General features: G+C 31.9%; 4 protein-coding genes across 9 annotated transcripts; 2 read left to right on the top strand and 2 right to left on the bottom strand.

Annotated features, from left to right (window-relative positions):
* The first annotated feature begins 222 nt into the window (after positions 1-222).
* On the top strand, positions 223-10,691 carry LOC126865427 (serine/threonine-protein kinase ICK). Of its 2 annotated transcripts, none has more exons than XM_050617906.1 (10): positions 223-836; positions 4,358-4,610; positions 5,040-5,161; positions 5,234-5,446; positions 5,833-6,180; positions 6,510-6,674; positions 7,174-7,299; positions 7,414-7,683; positions 8,064-8,275; positions 8,404-10,691. In XM_050617906.1, exons 2-10 carry the CDS (start codon positions 4,449-4,451, stop codon positions 8,514-8,516), a joined length of 1,731 nt encoding a protein of 576 aa, XP_050473863.1. In that variant the 5' UTR covers positions 223-836; positions 4,358-4,448; the 3' UTR covers positions 8,517-10,691. The 2 variants fall into 2 exon arrangements, with proteins under 2 accessions (XP_050473863.1, XP_050473862.1); XM_050617905.1 differs by having other exon boundaries at positions 7,411-7,683.
* LOC126865426 (equilibrative nucleoside transporter 4) lies at positions 9,037-15,307 on the bottom strand. Its single transcript, XM_050617904.1, has 10 exons — positions 14,890-15,307; positions 13,953-14,107; positions 13,706-13,834; positions 13,559-13,633; positions 13,251-13,474; positions 13,074-13,185; positions 12,830-12,997; positions 12,555-12,742; positions 12,195-12,435; positions 9,037-12,115 (listed from the first exon to the last, which is right to left on the bottom strand). The coding sequence occupies exons 1-10, from the start codon at positions 15,057-15,059 to the stop codon at positions 11,730-11,732; spliced, it is 1,848 nt and encodes a 615-aa protein (XP_050473861.1). The 5' UTR covers positions 15,060-15,307; the 3' UTR covers positions 9,037-11,729.
* Positions 15,308-15,880: 573 nt separating this feature from the next.
* Positions 15,881-19,205, top strand: LOC126865436 (WW domain-binding protein 2). 2 transcript variants are annotated; one of them, XM_050617924.1, is made up of 6 exons: positions 15,886-16,127; positions 16,402-16,736; positions 16,851-17,003; positions 17,126-17,320; positions 18,632-18,717; positions 18,809-19,205. In XM_050617924.1, exons 1-6 carry the CDS (start codon positions 16,072-16,074, stop codon positions 18,854-18,856), a joined length of 873 nt encoding a protein of 290 aa, XP_050473881.1. In that variant the 5' UTR covers positions 15,886-16,071; the 3' UTR covers positions 18,857-19,205. The 2 variants fall into 2 exon arrangements, with proteins under 2 accessions (XP_050473880.1, XP_050473881.1); XM_050617923.1 differs by lacking the exons at positions 18,632-18,717; positions 18,809-19,205 and having other exon boundaries at positions 15,881-16,127; positions 17,126-17,851.
* Positions 19,206-19,230: 25 nt separating this feature from the next.
* On the bottom strand, positions 19,231-21,730 carry LOC126865435 (uncharacterized). 4 transcript variants are annotated; one of them, XM_050617921.1, is made up of 4 exons: positions 20,629-21,730; positions 20,462-20,495; positions 20,317-20,381; positions 19,231-20,238 (listed from the first exon to the last, which is right to left on the bottom strand). In XM_050617921.1, exons 1-4 carry the CDS (start codon positions 21,070-21,072, stop codon positions 20,023-20,025), a joined length of 759 nt encoding a protein of 252 aa, XP_050473878.1. In that variant the 5' UTR covers positions 21,073-21,730; the 3' UTR covers positions 19,231-20,022. The 4 variants fall into 4 exon arrangements, with proteins under 4 accessions (XP_050473878.1, XP_050473879.1, XP_050473877.1 ...); XM_050617922.1 differs by having other exon boundaries at positions 20,317-20,564; positions 20,629-20,674; positions 21,134-21,730; XM_050617920.1 differs by having other exon boundaries at positions 20,317-21,349; positions 21,419-21,730.
* Positions 21,731-21,932: the final 202 nt, after the last annotated feature.

Genomic DNA, 21,932 nt, shown 5'->3' with positions numbered 1-21,932 from the left:
AAAACAAAAGTGAAAAATATTTCGAAGTGCATTCAGTTACATCAAAATATTTCGAAATATATATATATATTTGCACGAGTTTTAGCGATATGTAGTAATATCCGATTTAATAATTTTAATATACTAATCTAAAAATTGATACTCTCACTTTCGTTATAAATACAATCGAAAATGTTAAATATCATTGCAATTTGTCATTGGCAAACATGTAATATTTACCATTTACTTATATTTTTGTATTTTAGCCATATATATCTCTTATAAGGTATTTTTTACATCATATCATTTTCAGTTTATAAATGTTTTTATTCGTTACTTATTTATTTGTACTTATGAACCAGCAATAGTCGGTAACATCTCAACCTTAAATCAAATATTAAGTCTCAAAATTGTTCATTGTATATTTATTTAATATTCATTTAATTTTATAAGCAACCGTTTTAAATACTAATTGCACGATTCTTATGTCGAATTTCTTCGATTACCCTATTTCTTTAGACTTTTATAAATACTGGTTGACTTTTTGCAAATGGTACTGCTTTCGCTATCTACCATCTTCTTTTCTCCAATAATATTTCTGCTTATAATCGAATTATTTACGACAGATGTAAAATTCGATGTTTGTTTTATTTTCATCAATGAAAAAGAATGCGATCAGCCAACGAATTATCACAATAGGGGTTAAAACAACCACCAATGGTACAAGTTTCAGTTAGTACTTGTAACCATGACTACACACGGTGAAGCATGGCCGCTCGATTAACAGTTTGCGAAGGAACATTGCGCAGAAAGGTAATCACGTACGTGGAATGTTGGTGAGCCAGATGGTTTTCGTCGTAAGTAAAAATTAAAATCATCATATTCGTTCGCGCTTTCCAAGTCACAGTGAATATTGAAATTCGAACGGACAACGTCTCCAATTCCTAACGCTTCCGGTAAAACTGCGATACGATAAACTTGAGCCGTTTGCTTAACTTTAGTCGTTTCGCCAGATTTCAAAACTTTTGAATTTTGTCCCACGTTCGCATTGAACGTAAAAATTTCCAAAGTAATCCTTTTATAAGTAAATTCAATATTTGAGGATTAAGAACGCGCAGTTAAATAATATATTAAAAATGTGCAAAATATATTAAAACAGGTGTTAATTATAGTACGATCCTACGTTGATTGATCGGTTTTGTTTTTTACGTGTTGGTTATTTGTATAATATTTTGTATATTGTATAATGTTAGCAGATATTGGCGAAGAATTGTAAACGATCGAATAGATTCAATTGATCGTGAATTTACCGAGATGAAATTTTTATTCTATTTAAATTCGACTTATCGCGTTCCATGTTATTCCACACTGTTCTTTAGTATTAATTGTTCTTGCATCAGTATTTCGCGTAACATTTTTCAATATGATTTTGAAATAAAAATATTGAATGTCGGGTAGCAAATGAATTACAATTAATCACTTATTAGTTCATTAATATTTATATCTTGTTATTTAATCTGCTTAGATCCAGCGTTTTTTTTTTTTTTTTTTTATTATACAATAACAGGCTCGTGTAAATTACCCAGAACTTTGCTGTCAAGTTAATTAGAAATATATTGCTAATCGTAGAAAATGAGAAAGTAACGCTATAACTTTTGATAGAAGGTCAGAACTTGAGTAATGGCCTATTATACATACACTTAGCCGGTCTCTTGAATCGTAAGACCTAAGAAAATCTATATTCTCGCATGACTGACCCGTTACGAAAATTGTCCACATGCGAACGTAAGGAAAATGCTAATCTTGATGTTGGCCTGCGTTGTTCTCATCGAACAAAATCATTCTAAAACGTAATTGGGTTACCGTACCTTTTCTGGTCGAAACTACTTACGTATAATCTTAATTCTTGCAACATACAATCTTTTTATTTTGCAAAAATTTTAAATTCGAAATCTTTCAATTTCCGAGGTTTCAACGTTTTAAAATTCTCTAGTTGCCGATAGACTGCGGATTTATATGAATTGATATTTTTATGAATATAACTAAATGGATAGAACACGGTCAGAAATTTTGTTTGTCGCATTAAATATTACTACAGATAATACTGTACCTTGGATATTAATTTTTGCACATTACGCGTGCCTGTGCCTTCAAATTTTCCATAAATACGTAAAGACACAATCCGAAGTCCAGTTATAAAACAGCAATGATTGTTAGCGATTAACGATTTATATCATGCATTTAAAATTATCTATAATTTTTTTATCTTATTATTTTTTATTCGAATTGACGATAATGCTCCTTTACGTCAATTTTACATGTATTGACAAACGGACAAAAAATGTCACCAAATTATTTATTCATGTACTTAATTACACATTTATCCATATAAACGACGTATAAAGTACACGTGTCTTTAACAAAATATGCTCATATATCTAAGAAGTAACAAGTGTCAATATTTCAAACTAAATGAAATTCAGTTAACAATTCAGTGCGATGGTACATGCCGGTACCGTCATACCGTTTCATATTTTACGAGCTGTATATCAGCATTTTCTCGATAGCATTTCCGTTAGCGGTGAAACTTTAACTCCAACGACTTCCAACAAGTGGTATAAGCTAGTTGAAGTGTGTACAGCTTTTCCTTCGATCAATTGCACGATTTTTCTCTAGTAAAGATTTTTCATGATCGTTCATTGTTGTTATTGTTATCTTCGATATCAAACAAATCGTGCCGATCATCACTGTGATATCGACGAATATCATTGAACAACGAGGACACATAAAAATTAATCTCAAAACATAATAAACTTTTAGTTATAATAGTTATAGATGTTATAAATAGACCTTATCAGATACAATAATTTACCCGTTATATAGAATTTTATTTCTCCAGGAAAAAAAAGATAAAAGAAAGAGGGAAATAACAGTTAATCTGATAAAATTCTCCTTTTTTCATTTTCTCTATCGCAGATTATAAAAGGTAGACAAATAAATATTGATGAACACATAGATAGCTAATATATTAATTTATATAACGTATAGATAACTAACAGAAAAATTAAGCCCAGTGTCTACGAGTAATCTGCTAGACACGACCAATGTGATCTACGTCGATGTTCAATTAACGAAGCGCACAGTAAGATACATTTTGTTTTGTCATTATTTTAAAATGTCGAACGACGAGGAAGACGCTTCTTTTCTATATCGATACATTCGTTCGTAGCTGCAAGGATTACTGGCAATGTCCAGTCGTCGCGACGAAAACTTCTGTTGATTGTTTTTTCGTGAACAGGTGCACATTGCTTCGCAATGACCGCTGCATGCAAACGTACTTGCCATTATCGCTGTCAACGAGTCTAATACGCATCTATGAAACGTCGCTACGTAGATAGCCTTGGTAGGGTCTTAATCTTTCTATTTCGGGTCATGTAATATGAAAAAGTCTTATTTCGAATTAGCGATGAATTAGTAATAATTCACTGACGATACGAAATCTGAGAGAAAGATAAGATAAATAAATTAATAATTTGATCAATCTAACCAAATACTTATCTATTATTTAAAAACATTTCTATAGGAAAAATGTGCGTTTCCGTTTGCTGAAAGGAACAGTAAAAGAACGCTTTGATTCTTTCTCGTGTTGCATAAGAGCCAGATGAACGCAACTACATATTGACATCAAAGTCGCTTTGTTAATGAAGATTACGAAATGTCATAACAAATTCATAACAAATGAATATCCATTTTGTATAATTATATTACTTATCGAACGTTCTAATGGGCACTCTAATAACGACACTAACTAACAATTCATGTAAATTTAAGTAGTTTTAGATAACTATTATAATGATTTAACGTACGTCATCTACTACGTACTATGCAAAAAGAATAATGATTATTACTCGGCTATTGAGTTATTATTACATTGCATTATCATAATCCTTACGAGCTATCATTAATGAAAATAACGTTATTATTATTATGATTGGGAATTTACCAAAATACATCTTTTCATTTTGGAGATCAATAAAGTCAAATAAGTTTAATAATCATAATCGATATTTATTATCGTTATGATCATTATTGAGCGGAAAGTAAAAATATGATAATGTTCGTAGGTGTTATAAATAAGGATAAGATGATGAAACAAAATTCGCATGATATTTCACGCGTGCTTAATCGTTAAGGATTAAATTATTATTAATCATTAATAATATTACTAGGTACTAGTACTGCGAATATGGAATTAGGAAAACAATCTGTCGAAATATTATTTCGATGGAAAATTCAATCTAAGAATTTAATTTCTTTGAAACTAATCTTGAATCAATTTCCTCAAGGTCATGAAAAAAAGTGGCAATTTTTGTTTTAGAAATTAATATGATGCATCCAGAGTACTTTGAGACGAACAATCAGTCCGCAAGCTGAAGAAATGTTGTAAACCTTCGACGATTCGAACATCGATGAAAATGAATCGATACATAACATTAAACCAATTAGGAGATGGAACATTCGGTTCCGTTGTTCTCGGGGAACGCATCGATACCGGGGAAAAGGTTGCCATAAAAAGAATGAAGAGGAAATATTATTCGTGGGAAGAGGCGATGAATTTGCGCGAAGTTAAAGTAATACAAAAAAAAAAATAATTTATTTTATAGATCCTAGCAAGAGAATTCGTAATTTGATCTTATCGTTGGACTATGATGTTTGGCGCATTATACACAAAATTTAAAATTCTAAAAGTGTATTGAACGGAATATCGTATGCAGAAATTTGTAAGATATACAAAGTAGAGTATGCGTTGTAATTTTTAGCTTGTCTTCTTTTTTATCAATTGGCAAGTAAATCTATAAACTTGTATAAAAATTCATAGTCTAGATAATAACTCGTTCCTATAAATGTACGTGTTATTTTGCGAATTCTTAGATTCCGTATATTCTTTGATTGTATCTAAAATTAATAACTATTTTATTCGCTGACGGAAATTAGTTATTAAAATAATTCCAGCTTTCAGAATGAAAAAGATATTACTTAAATATTTTTCTCGTTTGCAGTCCTTGAAAAAACTTAGTCACGCGAATGTAGTCAAATTGAAGGAAGTAATTCGTGAAAATGACGTGTTGTATTTCGTCTTCGAGTATATGAAGGAGAATCTTTACCAATTAATGAAGGACAGGTAAAAAAATTTTATTAAATTATCTATCCAACTTTTAACGAATTGGACTTTCATAAATGTATTATGCAACAGGGACAAACTTTTCCCTGAGCCGGTAATCAAGAACATAGTGTATCAGGTGCTTCAAGGACTGGCGTTCATGCATAAACATGGCTTTTTCCACCGCGACATGAAACCTGAAAATTTATTATGTATGGGGCCAGAACTGGTGAAGATTGCTGATTTCGGCCTGGCCAGGGAAATACGTTCAAGGCCGCCTTACACGGATTACGTATCCACCAGATGGTAATATCTATTTACTCAAACATTCGTTTAATCGATAATTATTATTAGTACGTTCAATTAACAATAATCGCACGAACAATTGACAAAATTATATTTCTCATCCGTTGGACGACTTATTTAAAATGAATAAGAAAATTGTAAAGTGATTTTTAACGAATAATAACGGATGACATAATAAAGAAATTTTTTTAATCTCCCTTTAATCTTTTGAGTCAGAGAAGGACAATATCTTATCTTTCAGTTGTATCCGTACTTAAAATTAATACTATATATTAATATTTATAATATTAATATTTATAATAACGATAATAGAAACGAATATGAATTGAAATCCGTAAGAGAAACGAAGAATTTTCTTTTTAATTAATTTAAGGATCTCATTTCAGGTACAGAGCACCGGAAGTGCTGCTCCATTCCACGACTTACAACAGCCCGATCGACATTTGGGCGGTGGGTTGCATCATGGCCGAACTATACACGTTTCGGCCACTTTTCCCCGGGAAAAGCGAAATCGACGAAATCTTTAAAATATGTTCCGTCATTGGCACGCCGGAGAAGGATGATTGGCCAGACGGATATCAACTGGCTGCCGCTATGAATTTCAAGTTTCCAAACTTTTCTCGCACGTCGTTAACCGTTTTAATACCAAATGCTAGCCAAGAAGCAGTAATACTTATGGAAGATATGTTACAGTGGAATCCTATTAAAAGGCCTACAGCACAGCAATCCCTAAGGTAAAACTTTTACAAGTTACCTAGAGAATATCTGTACATTCGATTCATCCTGTAATGGATCAGCTAAATGGAACGGACAATTACAAAAATAATATTTCACCATTATTTGCTAGACTTTTATTTGTTGTACTTTTACTTTTAATTTTACTTATACTTTTTAAAGGTTTATTAATAGTGTTTATTTTATTGTATTAGTGATAATTTTGTTTCAACAGATTTTTTCATACAACGATAAATTAGGCAGAAACTTATGTAATCTCATTTAGTTGATCCACCTTGTAGACTATAACAAGAAATAACTAATAGTCATTGAAATAATGCTTTTATAGGTATCCCTATTTTCAAACGAACATCCCGCGTATGATTAATAGTACAAAGATCGGTGTCACATCTCAACGAGATCTCGTTTTGAACAAAGTGAATTTTCCACCCCCTGTTCCTAAACCGTACAATTACGCCCAGCAAGAAGTACTCAGGACTTCGATGGAATCCAGGTGAATTGAATCGATATTTATATCTTTATACCTTAACATACGAAGGTAGAGTTACACAAGGATCTCGATACTTTTTGATCGAATTTGTCTTGAATTGATAAATGTCAAAAACACATTGCCAGCGATTTTCCAATATGTTTTTCTATATCAAAATTTAATTTCGACAAGTAAAAACAAAAAGTTTTTAAATTCGATTCTCTGGAAAACGAAGCATCCGATGCATTTTATGTATTTGTTTCTTTCAATAAATGAAGTGACGAGCATAAAGTGCGTCATAGTTGTCGTAAGTTGCGAAACTTACGATTCCTGATAGTATTCTTATGAACTTATGAATCACTATGAGAAAATCGTTATGATACGAAATAATTAACATAATGTTGAGAAAAACCTCCATCAAGGACTCGGTTTTGATAAAGAATATCGATAGTTCTAACTTCATATGTTAAGAGCTAAGAAGTCGACGTTTAAAAATATCAAACGAGCTTGCACTTAATTACAGAGCACAAGAGAAAATGATGCAGCAGCAGCAACAGCAAACGATACTACCTTTGTTGAACCATAATAGTTACATGCGCGAAAGCAATCCCCAAAAATTGGACGAGGACGAGTTTGCCGAGCTCTTGGGGTGCGTTGCTCGAATTTCCTAAATCGAAAAGCTGCGTATTAAGTAGGAACCCTCCCTGCGTACCGCGATACAACTCTATATAAAATCTAATCCTTGAATTGTCCACGTCAGTAGCAAGATCATTCCTGAGAACGTGAACGCAAAGCTAGTCCCAGAACGACTATACAAAGAGAACCGTGCCAATTGGAATGCCAATTATTTGCCAGAGAACACGCAGCAGAGCAACGGGAACTGGGTGCTGCCAGCTTGGAACGAGCCATCGACCATCAATTGGAATCAGTTGCAGCCATCAAACGTGAAGAATGGTCGAAAAGCATCGGGGAAGCAACATTACATCGCTGTGGCTCGATACGTCGCTGGTCCAAGTGCGAGTTTAGCGTCCAGGTATCGAATGTTTCGAGATCTACTAAAGCAAATCCTGATCCCTTGCTTGCTGACAATACTGGGATGTACGTTGCTGTATTGTATGATCTGGGAAAACGAGCTTCGCAAATGTTTCACGTGTCTGGACACGATAGGATATTTTTTTTGAGATTATTTCTTTTATTTACTCGTAATGCTGTTTAATGGACATGACTGATTTTCGAGAATCCTTTTCTCAGACTGGATTTTTTTTATACTTTGTACACTATCCGCCTTCCATTGTAAATCAAAAGATGTTCAATAAATTAAATCGATGAATTCCTAAGATTCAAGTTTTTAATCGATTTATTTTAACCGAGGTTTCGTCTAATGATTTCTCGTTTTCTTTTTTATTTTTGAAGAAACGGTGACTCCGACCCGAACAGGCCTAGATTAATACGGAACCTGGTTGGTCAACCGATGGAAAAGTACGAAGAATTCACCGATTCCTTCTGGGTACCTAAGAACTCTGTCGAGAATCAGACGAGACAATATTATATTCCACGAAATCGATACCTCACCGATCAAACTTTAAGGTTGCCTTATCCCAGCGTTTATGGTACACAGAATATCAGTAAGTATTCTTAACCTTGTCTATTTTTTAAGACAAATATTTCTTCTACATTTGGTCAGATACTTTCAACGTTGATCATTGAATCTCGGTTATTAATGTATTACTATTAACAATTATGGGTTCGATAGAAAATACAAACAAAGGAACACATCAACCAATCGCATACGGAACTGTGCTGAACACAAAAGGCAGCGGAAGTCTTCATGGTCGAACAGACTGGGCTGCTAAGTATCTCAAATGACTGTTTGAAAACTATGCGTACATTTAACTTAGCGTATTCAATTTATTTAACTGTGATAGAATGGCGTTTACCATTTCATTCCACTGTAAAGGAAACATAAAGGTTTGACGGTCTTTAAGGGCATAATCACTTTGCTGATTAATCATTTTTTAAGCCGCTATAGTGATTATACTCTTAAACCGGTTTGGTTAATATCTAATGAACCGGCCTTAGCTTATTGTAATAGGTAGGGAAAATCTGAAAAAAAAGAGATTTGTATCACTTAAATTTGTTAACAAATATTATTGCGAATTATTACCAATTAAGTGACAGTATTTTGATAATACGTATAGCATTCAGTACATTAATTTGTCCCCTTCTTTTTTTAGTAAAGGAAAGAAAAAAAGCGAGATCAATTAATTGATGTAAGGGAAACTAATATAGGAGACAGTATCGATTAATGATAGTGATCAAGAGTGTAATGTTTGATTCGTAAAGAGTATTATACTTGGATAAGATATATTAAAGAATATAATATATATATATATATATACATATTTATTATTTGTACATGTTATTAATTACGATGTGGAGTAACTTCTAATACGTAGAAGACTAATGTAAAAATTGATCACACCTGCCCTTCTTTGTATACGTACTCTTTTAACGAGTATATATATATATTAAAGGCTGTACAGAATATTACTCCATGTCGTATCTGACATACGGATAGTTACATTTTAATGAAAAATATGATTATCAAACAAAAGGACTCTCCGTATTTTCTACACACAATCGTTTAAGAAGCATTCTTATACTGTACACTCATAATCATACCTCATCACTCATTTCATAATTCTATTACGATTTTTTTTAGTAATCCTCGTATAAATTCCCCTAATTACGTTCGACCTTTGGAGTATCTTTCTCCCACGTGCATTTTTTTTTCTTTTCATCTCTTTTCTCTGACATAGGTTTTAGCAGATATATCATGGAACTTATATTGCAAGTTTACGATACTAATGAAAGGGCAATAAAAAATATACCGTAGTCGCCTAACGAACCACTAAAATATCTTTTCTCGCCTACGATGCGATTGTAAAACTGGAATTCATCTCATAAAAAAATATCTCAGAAAGGAACGTGCCGTGTTTTCGTTTTTTCCCTGTACTGAAGATCCCCCAACACTTTTCTCAAATTTTCCTATTCGATAAATTTTCAAAACCCCATTCCATATCTCGATATGTTGAGAGTAAAGATATACACATGACATGTATGTAACGACTTGTCGGTTTTCCGCGAATCTTAACAATCTTACTCCACACTGAGTCTGAAAAAGGTGTCGACGTTTTGTGCATCCGGATTACGATCGGATAAAACAAACCATCGTACAAGAGAAATTGTGATAGAATCGATGATACGAATCGAAGATTGATATGATTAATTTGCATTACCTCGAATTTGCGTGTGTATGGGTATGTATAGACAATTCTTACGTGTGCATGTTTTACGTGTAATCCCGGGTTCATGTGTGTGTTGTATGTTGTGTGTTTGTGTGTGTGTGTGTGTGTGTGTGTGTATGTATGTATGCTTCATCTCTAAACGATTTCTAGATATATCTTGAATATATGAAATACAACTGTAAGCTGTTTGGATGGGTGGTACATTTGGTGAATATTACGCATATACATTTATCTATTAAGATGTAATCTTTTATACTTTGAAGTGTAATCCATCGTTGGAACGTTCGTAAAAATGCTTCCGAGCTTTAAATTGTCGGTTAAGTCCATTTAATTCACGAGCTTGGATGAGCTTCATTATGTGATTTAATATAAAACAAACGTTAAGAAAGAAATAGTGAAAAGAATTCTGGTAAAGAATCTACCCTTTCTTCTCTTTTTTAATTATACGTTTAACTTCTATATGAGAACGCGTGAAAATATGATCTTTTGCAGAGTGTACCTATCCAGTGTGTAAAGTTTCATTCAGTGGCTACAAAGATTGAGAATATTTGATTATAAACCTTTCCAGGCAACAATATGGATATGTTTCTGGGCGTATTAACTTAGGTAAAAAACTACGCGCTCGAAAAAAACACATGCTTTTCCTCTTTTCTTCTTTTTTCATCGTTTTCTTCGTTTCATACGGAAGTATGTTGTAAGTATATATATCTTACATTTATAATTATTAACTATTCACGCAGACATATAACAATCTCTTACAGAATATACTTGCACGATAACTAGATCGCGTAAATTTGCTACGTCTCAACCATTGATCTAACAAGTGCAGTGCTCAGAACTACCAGGAAGGACTTTGAATATCGTTTGGATATAATTTTCCTCTTTTTCGTGTCGTTCCGGACAGTTCTAGGATTAACATAAAGTTAACAAGTTTTAAATTAGAAAACAACTCATCGAAGGATATGATTTAATCCTTAAATGATACGAAGTCAAATACTATTTTCAGTAGCAGATTCTTCTTTTTTATCTAGACAGAAACTTTAGGAGAAATATTATTTTCTTAATTCTTAAAATTACCTAAATAAATAAAGGAACACTATGAGTTAACGCATTAGGATTGTCTCTGTCGAGTTACGATTATTCGTCATCATATTATTTAAGGATTAAAAAGATCTTTTGCTCTCCTTCTCACGTGCAACAAATTTTACAGCTATATATTTGAATCTTTTTTTTTTGCGTTTAACAAGAAAATTTAATAAGTAGACGGCTATAAAATTAGCCACAATTATATAAAAGACACAATAATATCATCGAAGAAGACTTTTAAAGCTTTTTTCTGGCTTAATTATTCTACAGGAGTTAAAAAGAAGTATTTATTCGACGTAATGTGGATACAACATTACTCCGTTTGTTTTATTGACTCCTGATCACTCTTTTTGTTAAAAATATCCTTTACTCGTTAATAAATTCCGGTAAAAACTCGAGTAAATAATTACTGCAATATTTACGAAATCATAAGGATCGAGAATTCGAATTTTTGTGTGTGTGTTCAATCTGGCGATTTTAACTATCGTTCTGTGGAATCAAAATCTCTTTAACATTTTACAAATTTATTGGTATCATTTTGTACGGGAAATACTGCGATAATTCAAACGAATAAATAATTATAATCTACAAATCAATAAATAAGATTCTACATCATAATAAATTATTTGAATAAATTTATTTAGATAGAGCACCAGATTCAACACAGCACACAAACGTGCGTATCCTAGTGTTGTAAAATTGCATTATTAACTGAAGCGGTAACGTTAACAAACATCTTCGGGGATATAGTCGTGGATGTTTCCATCACACCAGTAGTTAATGTACTAACGGTAGTATTATTAGACATCAAAGTGGATGTTAAAACAGTTGACAAGACAGTTACAGTAGTTTTTACCTTTGGTGTAACGTTTTCTAACGTGGGTAATGCGGAAGACATAATAGTTGTTAAAATGCTTGGTGTTGTATTATTAAGTGGCATTACTGATGGATTTAATGCATTAAAGCATACATCTTTCGACTGGACTGGTAGCTCGAAACGAGTATCCAGTATGTATGCGAATAACGAGCCTACTGTCAAACCTGTAGTATACGACAAAGTCATAATATTCCCTAAAAAGATACAGTAACGTTATAAGAAATGTGTCATCATCGTAAATGAAAATTTAAATATACGTATAGTATATAATACCTGCTAATTCACGATGTCCCTCCGGTACTTTGGTAGGTGCCTGCATCATTGGTACCGATCCAACGATACCATTTGTCACGCCAAGCAAGCAAGAAAGTAGCAATGGATATCCCTCTCCAGAAAATATTGGAGTACTTCTAGGTAATGCACAAAGTAGAAATAAAGGAATCAATATAACTCGAACACTCGCAAATGATAGTAACTGGGTACGTTTCCAATCATAAGGAATCAAAGCAAGTATCTGAAATATTAAATAACAAGATATCCATATGCGCGCAACTGTTAAATTTTTAAACTGTTGAATTTTAGGTGAATGTATATTCAGCGAATATATATTCGAGACATTAAAATTCTTTATACCTTGCCCAATACATCAGAAGCATTAAACGCTGTCATCAAAATTACCGGCATCCATGATCCAAGCTCACAAGAAATAATTTCTGACATAATTCCAGGGTACAAACAAAGTGTTACAAAGTATGCTAGACCAATACTAGCCATATATGGGCATATTATCTTTGCTACTTCAAGTCTTGCAAGAAAACCCTCTTAAAAAATATCATATATGTTAGTTTTTCGTGAAGAAAAATTAATTTTATGGTATAATAAAAATGTAGAATTAAAGAATATGGTACTTTTGATTTCAGACCACGGTTTACTAGTTTGAGTTCCATACGTTCCCCTCATAACAACTACATCTTCAACTTTATATGTAGGACCAGCGCTACCAGGAGGATTTCCTGATGGCGCGCCAGGTTCATATACTGGGTTACTGAATGAGAATGGTGAATACTGATTTGTTCCTAAAAATAAAAACTATTAATTTATTACCACAAATAAATGTTATTCGACGCACTAGAAATAAATTGTAATTTTTACCATTTAGCTCGGTGTTTCCACTTGCAGATTCATTTCCTAAAGGACTAGTTTGAATCTTTAGAACCCCATACTGACCTTTCGAAGGGTCCCCGACCTGATCCAATGGATCCATCTATTCACAAAAAACATTTAATATTATTTAATTAAAATTGTTGGTTAATAATAATTGATACGTACCAAACCAACATCTTCCGTCGGTTCTAATGTAATTCGATTTCTTTCTTGACATAATGTTATATAAAACTGCACGAAATCAGTCTTGCGAACTTTTTGGTTTAGTAAGAAGCACATTAGAATCGTGCTATTCGATAAAACGAAAAACATGGATGTGTTGCTACGTTCATCGTCAAGCAAAGACTTTGTTAATATTCGATTGATTGATACCCAAAGACCAGCAATGCCTGCAAGAAAATACATGTTTTTTTTTAATATTTCGTCAATTAGATACTTTAAATAAAACAATTATTTGAGTGTTTATTTCTCACTTTCTCCAATCATCACCGCCTGCGTGTATCGACTGGGAAGCATGGAAGTGTATCCGTAAAAGCTCGATTGTTGAACTAATTAAAAAATAGCAATTTTAATATAAAATGTGAATTTTCATGGGATTCATGACACAAAGCATTCTTTACCGGTACAGCCCAGCGATACTATTGCAACGACGACTAAATTAATCGTGTAAGAAGTAGCCACGTTAAAAGGCTCCCACCAGATCTCGGAAATCACAACAAAATTTAAGGTGACGAAGGCTACCAGATATCCTACAATTCATATTTATATATGTATTAAATAATAGCATATTTTCATACAAAATGTTTTTTTCATGTTTTTAATACAAAAATGTTAACTGTTAAATGTTAACTGACTGTTAATTCTTACCAAATGTTATCCGTGTGTTTAGGGACAATGTTTCGATCAAAATATTATTTGCAAAAACCGCGAAAAAGGCCATGATAATGTAGACAACTGACATATCGAATATTACAGTAGTTCCGGGATACCTCGCTTGAAAAAAGTCCACCGCTATGATGAAACTGTAAGAAACAGAAACATCGACGTTACGTTCCATGAATAATAAACTCACCTAATTAATATTTTTTATTAGGAATATCTTTTACTAACAATCTACTACTAAGTATAGCCATGCAATATTCTCATATGACCATCCCTGAGATCATTGATCGATTTTCAACAAGCATTTACGATCTAGAATCACTATTAAAAGTACAGTGGATCTTTATGCAATATTCCGCGTTATACAAATCGTTCTTTGATATCAGCTATACCAGTTCGAGGATAAGAGATAAATTTTTACATCCTTTATAACCATTAGCTTCCCTATATATAAATACGGTGGCTACAAAAAGTATTTGCATAACATTGTATTTATCATAGCATTTATAAATAAATTAAACAGATCCAAGTACATTACATTTCGTATCATTTAGTAGCATGTTTACATGATTACACAAATTTGATGCTATGGAAATGAAGTACATAAAATCTGTTAAAGAAAAATTCTTCATTGCAAAAAAAGAAGGTTCAAATATTTTTTCTAGCCGCTATATACAGCTTATCGCGCTTCACGAGTATTGTCACGATCTTCTCATCGCGTTATACGAATCAGCGTTATGCAAGTCCACTGTATATCAAAACATAAGGTATACATGGTTTTGGTGTTCGACATAAGCATGCACAAGCGTATACCGCAAGTTCGATTTTACTTTCAAGAAAAGATCGTAAATTAAAGATACAGAGGTCTTTGACACTCGATTGCCGACACACGGAGGAATATAGTGTCTGATTGCGGCGTGACCTGTTGTACGGCAAGAGGAATCCTATGCCGCCAAGTATAAGGGCGAAGTAGATGAAGTTGCATTTGTCAACAGGCGGTGACAGATGAGTGAATCCATTGGAAAATTTGAATTCGTTCATGCCCCTCGCCTTCCCTAACTGCACGTAGCCCCGGCTCAAATTTTCATCCATGTCTGCCGTGATCGACGCGTATTAAGAATGAGAAAAACAGTAATCAATTAGCCGTTGAACTGTTTTATGATTTCATTGTTTTCGGAAGAATTTCAACTGGGCGGCTTTTACTAAAAAAGAACCGTCTGATTCCACTACACCATGCACTTCCTGCCAATCGGTTAATTGCACCTGATCACTGCCTTATTTATTTCTTTACGCGTAGTACAGACGTGATTGTCTTCGTGCACTGGCGCATGCTTTGAAAATTTGCGGCATTGATTTCTGCGTGCGCACTTGCGTCTCTAACCCCCGTGTTACCGCGAATTTTGAATATAGGAATTTAAACTTTTTTCATTTCAACACTTTGGGTTAAATCATGACGATGTTTCAACTCAGGAAGCACTATTGATGTTCTCATATAAATCTTTGAAGAATTTCCAGCCATCGACCTTGTAAATTCCCATATAAAATAATTTTTTGGTATTAAGCATTTAGTTCCACGAATGCTTTTAAGTCTGAGTAGATATGCTACAAAATATCGATTTAAATAAGGCAAGAATCGTTTCAGAACACAAGTATCGAGAGATATGGTTCCCCTTATTTTTCATATTAGTTTCTAGAGTAAACATAAATTGTAAATGAAGTATATCCTCGAGACATATATACGAAAATGTATACGCGTTTCAATTCTGCTTTAGCGCTAAGGTATTGCATCAGTTTGTTATAATCATATTTTAGTATAGGTTTGCATATATATATGTAATACTTTATGCATGTTTAAATTTTTATCAGTTAGTAAAGTATTTTGAACAATATCATCAAAAATATTTTAATTGAGAAAGATGATTACGCATTTATGTGAAATATAAGTTCACCATATACGTATTGTGCGCATATATATATCGTTAGATATATTGTATTGAGATAAGTGCGCATGCGCACTGCGCCATACTTATCACTTATGAATCAGCTGATGAAGGAAGATTGTTGCTGGAAATTTCAACAGTATTGGAGAAAACGTTAAAAAAATATGTCGTTAAATACCGCTCACGCTAACGGGGGCGTTCTAATACACGCCGGAGAATGGTAAGTTATAAAATATGTTAGCAACTTTTGATAATGTGATCGTTGTTTCACATGTTCTTGCTTATGACGTTTTTACAACGTAGTTATCGTCGTGGCCTTCCGAATGTAACTTCCTTTTTATCAATAATCGTTTCTCTGAATAATGATTACTACATCAAAGATATATCAAATATTTGCAGTAAAATTGTTAGAATTAATACAAATCATCGTCATTTCAGTTCTTTCTATATTATGCTAAGTACGATATAAACAAATAAAATCTTTATTTATTTAGCATATTATTATTTTGTGACAATGTCACAATGGAATTCCATGGACCAGAACAAGTGGAATTTGCTGGTACCAAATATGGTAGATTATACCTGACCACCCATCGAATGATTTTTAATGCCAAAGATCTCAAAGAAAGGATGCAGTCATTTAGTTTTCCTTTTATAACACTATGTGATGTTGAAATAGAACAGCCAATATTTGGTGCTAATTACATCAAAGGTAAATGCCGTGCTCAACCAAATGGCAATTGGATTGGAGAATGCAAGTTCAAGTTGCATTTCAAAAGTGGTGGTGCAATAGAATTTGGTCAAGCTATGTTAAGAGCAGCAGCAATGGGTAAGTTCGTTATAATTAGTTATCTTAACAGGTATAAACTTTAATAATTCTCTCTTATTGTCTGTATATGAACATTACGATGCTTTGTATATAACTGTTTTTACCTATTTGTAGCTCAGCGTAATGGACCTGCAAATGATGCTCCACCACCATACCAACCACCAACATCAAATTGGTACGCAGCTCCACCACCTGCTTACCAAGCAACACAGACTGGCTATTATGGGTGGCTTCCACAAAATGATGCATTTTCACATACTCCACCAGGTTAAACATCTATTTTTCTCTAAGATTTTTTCAATGTAATAAAAACCTTATTAGTTTTCTTACAATTAGCACAATTTTAATGTTTTATACACACATAAGGAATGTAAATTTATATTGTATAGCAAACAGTGTATATATGACGGATATGCCACCACCGTATCCTGGTATAAATACACCTTATCAAGGATATGCAAATGCACCGCCACAAGGTGCATGGGGCACTTCCAGTCAACAACCTAATTGGACACCACCTCAACAAAATGGAGCACCTGGGTGGGCTAATCCAAGTTATAATGCCCAACCAATGTCCCAAGCAGGTGCGTATCCAAACTATGGACAGCCAGCATATAACAGTTATCCACAAAACCCTCCACCATATACTCCATATTCTCAAGGTAATAATTATACACAGTCTGGCTATTACCCACAACAAAATCCTTACAATCCATACCCATCTAATTACTAATTATTAAACATATGAGGCTACATGTTTTGTGTATGCATGTTTGTATCATACTTTATCTGAATAATGGCCAAATTTTCGAAAGTCTTTAAAATAAATTATAATAAATGAAAGATAAAAAAATATTAAAGTTAGTATATTAAAAGTGCAAAGAAGGAACATATGAATAAACTTGTATCTTATACTATTCTTTATGACATGAGAATCATATGATATAATACATACACATAACAGTGAATATCAAGTTATTTTTAAATATTTGTTTTTTATCAATTATTATTGTATATTAAAGTATTATATTTTTGCTGCTTCGATCATATATAGCTTTGTGATGATCATTATAATACAAGAACATATTATGTTATTAAAATTTAGCCAAATATAACTTGCTGTTTTTATTTAAACCCACCAATTTGAAATATTGCTTTATTATAAAAATCGTATATATTTCATTTGTAAAATAATCGAACAATAATACTATAGTTTTTATTTCACTTGAAAAACTTTAAGTATTAAATATTATGCAACATTATTGCACAACAGGTTTGGTTGACCTGCAGTAAGGTTGACTTTCACTATGCTCAGTTATTATCACATAGTTGTCAGAGATAGTTCAAAAATACGCGAGTGTTATTATCGCTCGTTAATTATTTTTTATTTGTTTATTCGTTACTGTAAATTATCAAAACAGTATATCAATCGTTAATTTTGTTTCTTTTTTGTTAAAATAACACTAGGAAGAATATAGATTTTTAGCATATTCAATGACTCATTCAACCAAAGTGTCCTTTCACAAAATATTGCTACTCTATTACTGTTTGAAAAATTGTGTTAATTTATTAATTTTTTAAACAAACTATCTCAAGATCCATGTGAAAATATTGAAAGTGATTTGCTTTATGATTTTATCTACATGATAAAATTTATCAATACTGTTATAAAATAAATAAAATTCTTAAAATCTTAGAAAGACCAAACTACGAAATATTTAAAAAATCAATTTGTCTCAATATTTTTTATAAAAATCAAAAATGCCAGATCAATTTAAATTTACTACTTCAAATATGTACAAATGTATGTGACTTATCATAAATTTAAATATATTTTCAAATAAAAATTTAATGTTTTTGTTATATAAGTGTTTTATTCCTTTTATCATTTACAGATGCAAAAGCAGCAGAAGCTGCTCAAAGTGCATATTATGATCCAAACAGACCCCAGTGCGCCTATGTTCCACCTCCTGCATACTATGTAAGTAGAACATTCATTATATAATTTCTAAATATTATCTGGGAATCAAAAATTAATACTACAAATAAATGTTCCCTTGTATATATCTTAGGAAAGTCCACCAAGTTTTCAACAGGCAACAGAGAAAAAGGATCAGTAGAAATGCAACCTTGAAGTCTGAAAATGATGATGTAACATCAGCATTGTTCAATTAGTATTATATGTATGATATGCTGTATTGCATAGCAACAGGTATATGCATTCCACTTTAGGTTCTGATATATGTCGTTTTGGTGTGTGTAATTAAATGAAACAATATTTCTATCTTTCCTATGCTATCCACAATTTTTAAATATAACACGATATATTGTACTTTTATGCTTCAAAGTTTGCGAGTATTTATACTTGCAATGTCAAACTGTATAAACGATTTATAAAAAAAAATTCTATCGCGTTGTGTTTTATGCAATTAAATGAATATATAAAATAAAAGTTGCTATATATGAGTATGCAGGGAAAGTCACATTGAAACACTTTATCTATATTCATATATTTTATTAAAAATTATAGGTTGAATATATTTGTACATGTACATACATATATATAATTAAATATAAAATAAATAACAATTGATCGCTTTCAGTAAAGTTTATGCATTAAATTTACACGAAATTTCGTTAGCCAAAGCGTGTTTAACTGTATGTATCTCTTTATTGGAAGTAAAATGTTCTATAATAGCTTGTGCTATATGCATTTTTAAATGCATATACATGTATAAAAATTCAAATATACGAATACAGAAATAATTTTCAAACATATAATGGCCATTTACATTGCAGTACAAATTGTTTTTTCATTTGTGCTAATAGTATCCAAAAAATTCGTTAATTCTTATTTCCATTAGTTTTTAACTATGGCAAAACCAATAAATATCCAGAAATTGTATATAACTCGATACATAATAATTATAATAAATAGGCAATCTAAAATATTGCAAAATTTAATCTTCTGTACATTCTAATCTATGCATTAGTAAATATATATATCTTTCATTAAAAATGGCACCTCCAAAAATTTTACTATATAAAAATTTCATACATAATGTAATGCTACTCATTAATAGCATGTCCTATAATATCAAAATTTTTGCGCATATAAAAACTTTATGTATATTTAATTAAGCATCAATATAATGCAATAATTTAACAAGGCAAAACATTTTGGATCTTTCAATTTTATAATATAAAAATTTTCAACTCCATAGAATCCTATCTATGTAGTCTGTAAAATTGATCAAATACAATTTTGCCATATACATATAAAGATCTATCCATACTCTGAAGTGACTGTTAAGCTAAAGTTTGCTCCTTTCACATAAGTGCTATGATACCAAATTCTTGTATCCAACAAAACAATATCTCCAGCATAAACAGTAAAATTAAAACGCGTACAAACAGTATCACATTCCGGAGTCGGAGCGACGCTCCACGTTTTATTGCCTATAATTTGCCCTTGCCACATTAGACGCGAAATATAATCTAGCTGTAAACAAAATAAAACCTGTGATTAACTAAAAATAATTAAAAATAAGTGTGCATATATTATTACTATTATACGTACATGCATAATGGCACCTTCTTCATATCCTAAAAAAACATAATTGGAATAAGGAACCTCCGCATCCTCTGGTAAAAAATGAGGTAGATTGTAGTACCGTTTCATAATATCCAAAATCTGAAGGTGACAATTTTTCCAACCAACATACCAAGGATCTTTACCATTATACTGCATAGCTCTTTCTTCAGTCATTGCAAAAACATCACGTAAATTGGTAAGATTACTTTTGAAATGCAAGAATTGACATTCATCTACCGAATCATAAGCACCATCAATATTCTCATATAAATCTTTGAAGAATTTCCAGCTAAATACCTTTGAAGCTGGCCAATGACTTGCAGCATATTTTATCACCATAGGTCTAGAAGAATAGGCATATTGTTTGAATTCTTCTCTTGTTAAATTTGGCAAGATCAGTGCTGAAGTAACATCTCGACAATAATCACAATTTGATATCGGTCTTGTAAATTCCCATATGAAATAATTATTTGGTATTAAGCATCTAGTTTCACGAATGCTTCTGATTATATCAAAATATAAATATTTAAAAAGTATGCTACAAAATATTGGTGTAAATAAGGCAAGAAGAACCTTTTTAGAACACAAGTAATGTGAGATATGGTTCCTTTTATTTTTTATGTTATTTTCTAAACTAGCAGACTTAAGATCTACTAACGATGCACCTTGCTCCAGGAAGCTTTCTGTTAAAACAAGAAATGCTTCTTCTATATCTTCTAATATATTATCACTCTGTTCCATTACTAATAGGGCAAGTATTCAGGATTCAATATAAATTTAAGTAACCATTGATATTGGATACCTTTTTTATGTATATCATCTGCTTAGGAGATAATACATATTTCACTTATCTTCTGGTTACTCATATTTCAAATTAATGACAACATTAATTCTGTCATTAGCAATAATTGTACAATAGAATTTATGATTTTTCTGCTCATTTCTTTAAAAATTATTTCTAATTTTTGACACTTTGCTTAATTAGTGATCACACTTCATTCATCAGGTCATAGATTTTCTGTCACAGAGAAAGCATTGTTCAATTGTGTAGAAAACGTTTATTACATGTTGGTTAGAATCATATTACCATTAATAGTAACGAGTTAACGTGCTATTTCATTATTTACACTATGTGTAAAAATGACAGTCACGGAAAAGACATCAAAGTGACGTCGATTTAAATTGTAGAAACAGAGATTTCCACGAACTATGTTATATCATCATATGTATTGCCTTGACATATACACGCATACAAGTACTGTATTCAACCTTGAACCACTTACATACATACGTTTCACCGAAATACAAAGGTTTATATCAATTGCGAAATTATAATTAATTTTTGATTCGTGCAGAATTCTAATAATTCTTTTCTTTTCTTACTTCAAACAGAGTAAACCTTGCAACACAGCTTGCTTAGCCTCGAGTAATTTAAAGCCATAATAAGGAGTTTCCTGTTCATAACGAACAAACGTAAGGGAATCTAGATTTCTCGCAATTATGCGGGTAAGAAGCCCGAGTTCGATCCAAAACTTAAAAATTACTTTATTATACTTTATTTACAAGAATAATTTATGTGAGTTAGTAACAAATATTTATTA

Source organism: Bombus huntii, chromosome 5 (genome assembly GCF_024542735.1).
Source record: "Bombus huntii isolate Logan2020A chromosome 5, iyBomHunt1.1, whole genome shotgun sequence".
Taxonomy (NCBI): Eukaryota; Metazoa; Arthropoda; class Insecta; order Hymenoptera; family Apidae; genus Bombus; species Bombus huntii.
The sequence above is the reverse complement of the archived record's forward strand: the minus strand, read 5'-3'. Positions and strand labels throughout refer to the sequence as shown.

Coding starts and splice junctions, on each gene's coding strand:
- LOC126865427 (XM_050617905.1), top strand. CDS start 4,449: ATGAAAATGAATCGATACATAACATTAAACCAATTAGGAGATGGAACA. Junction 6,181..6,509: donor ACAGCACAGCAATCCCTAAG/GTAAAACTTTTA, acceptor ATGCTTTTATAG/GTATCCCTATTTTCAAACGA. Junction 7,300..7,410: donor GAGTTTGCCGAGCTCTTGGG/GTGCGTTGCTCG, acceptor TGTCCACGTCAG/TAGCAAGATCATTCCTGAGA.
- LOC126865426 (XM_050617904.1), bottom strand. CDS start 15,059: ATGGATGAAAATTTGAGCCGGGGCTACGTGCAGTTAGGGAAGGCGAGG. Junction 14,108..14,889: donor TTCCTCTTGCCGTACAACAG/GTCACGCCGCAA, acceptor TGTTTCTTACAG/TTTCATCATAGCGGTGGACT. Junction 13,634..13,705: donor AGTATCGCTGGGCTGTACCG/GTAAAGAATGCT, acceptor TTTTTTAATTAG/TTCAACAATCGAGCTTTTAC.
- LOC126865436 (XM_050617923.1), top strand. CDS start 16,072: ATGTCGTTAAATACCGCTCACGCTAACGGGGGCGTTCTAATACACGCC. Junction 16,128..16,401: donor CTAATACACGCCGGAGAATG/GTAAGTTATAAA, acceptor TTATTTATTTAG/CATATTATTATTTTGTGACA. Junction 17,004..17,125: donor ATTTTCACATACTCCACCAG/GTTAAACATCTA, acceptor TATATTGTATAG/CAAACAGTGTATATATGACG.
- LOC126865435 (XM_050617919.1), bottom strand. CDS start 21,072: ATGGAACAGAGTGATAATATATTAGAAGATATAGAAGAAGCATTTCTT. Junction 20,239..20,316: donor AAGAAGGTGCCATTATGCAT/GTACGTATAATA, acceptor TTTTGTTTACAG/CTAGATTATATTTCGCGTCT.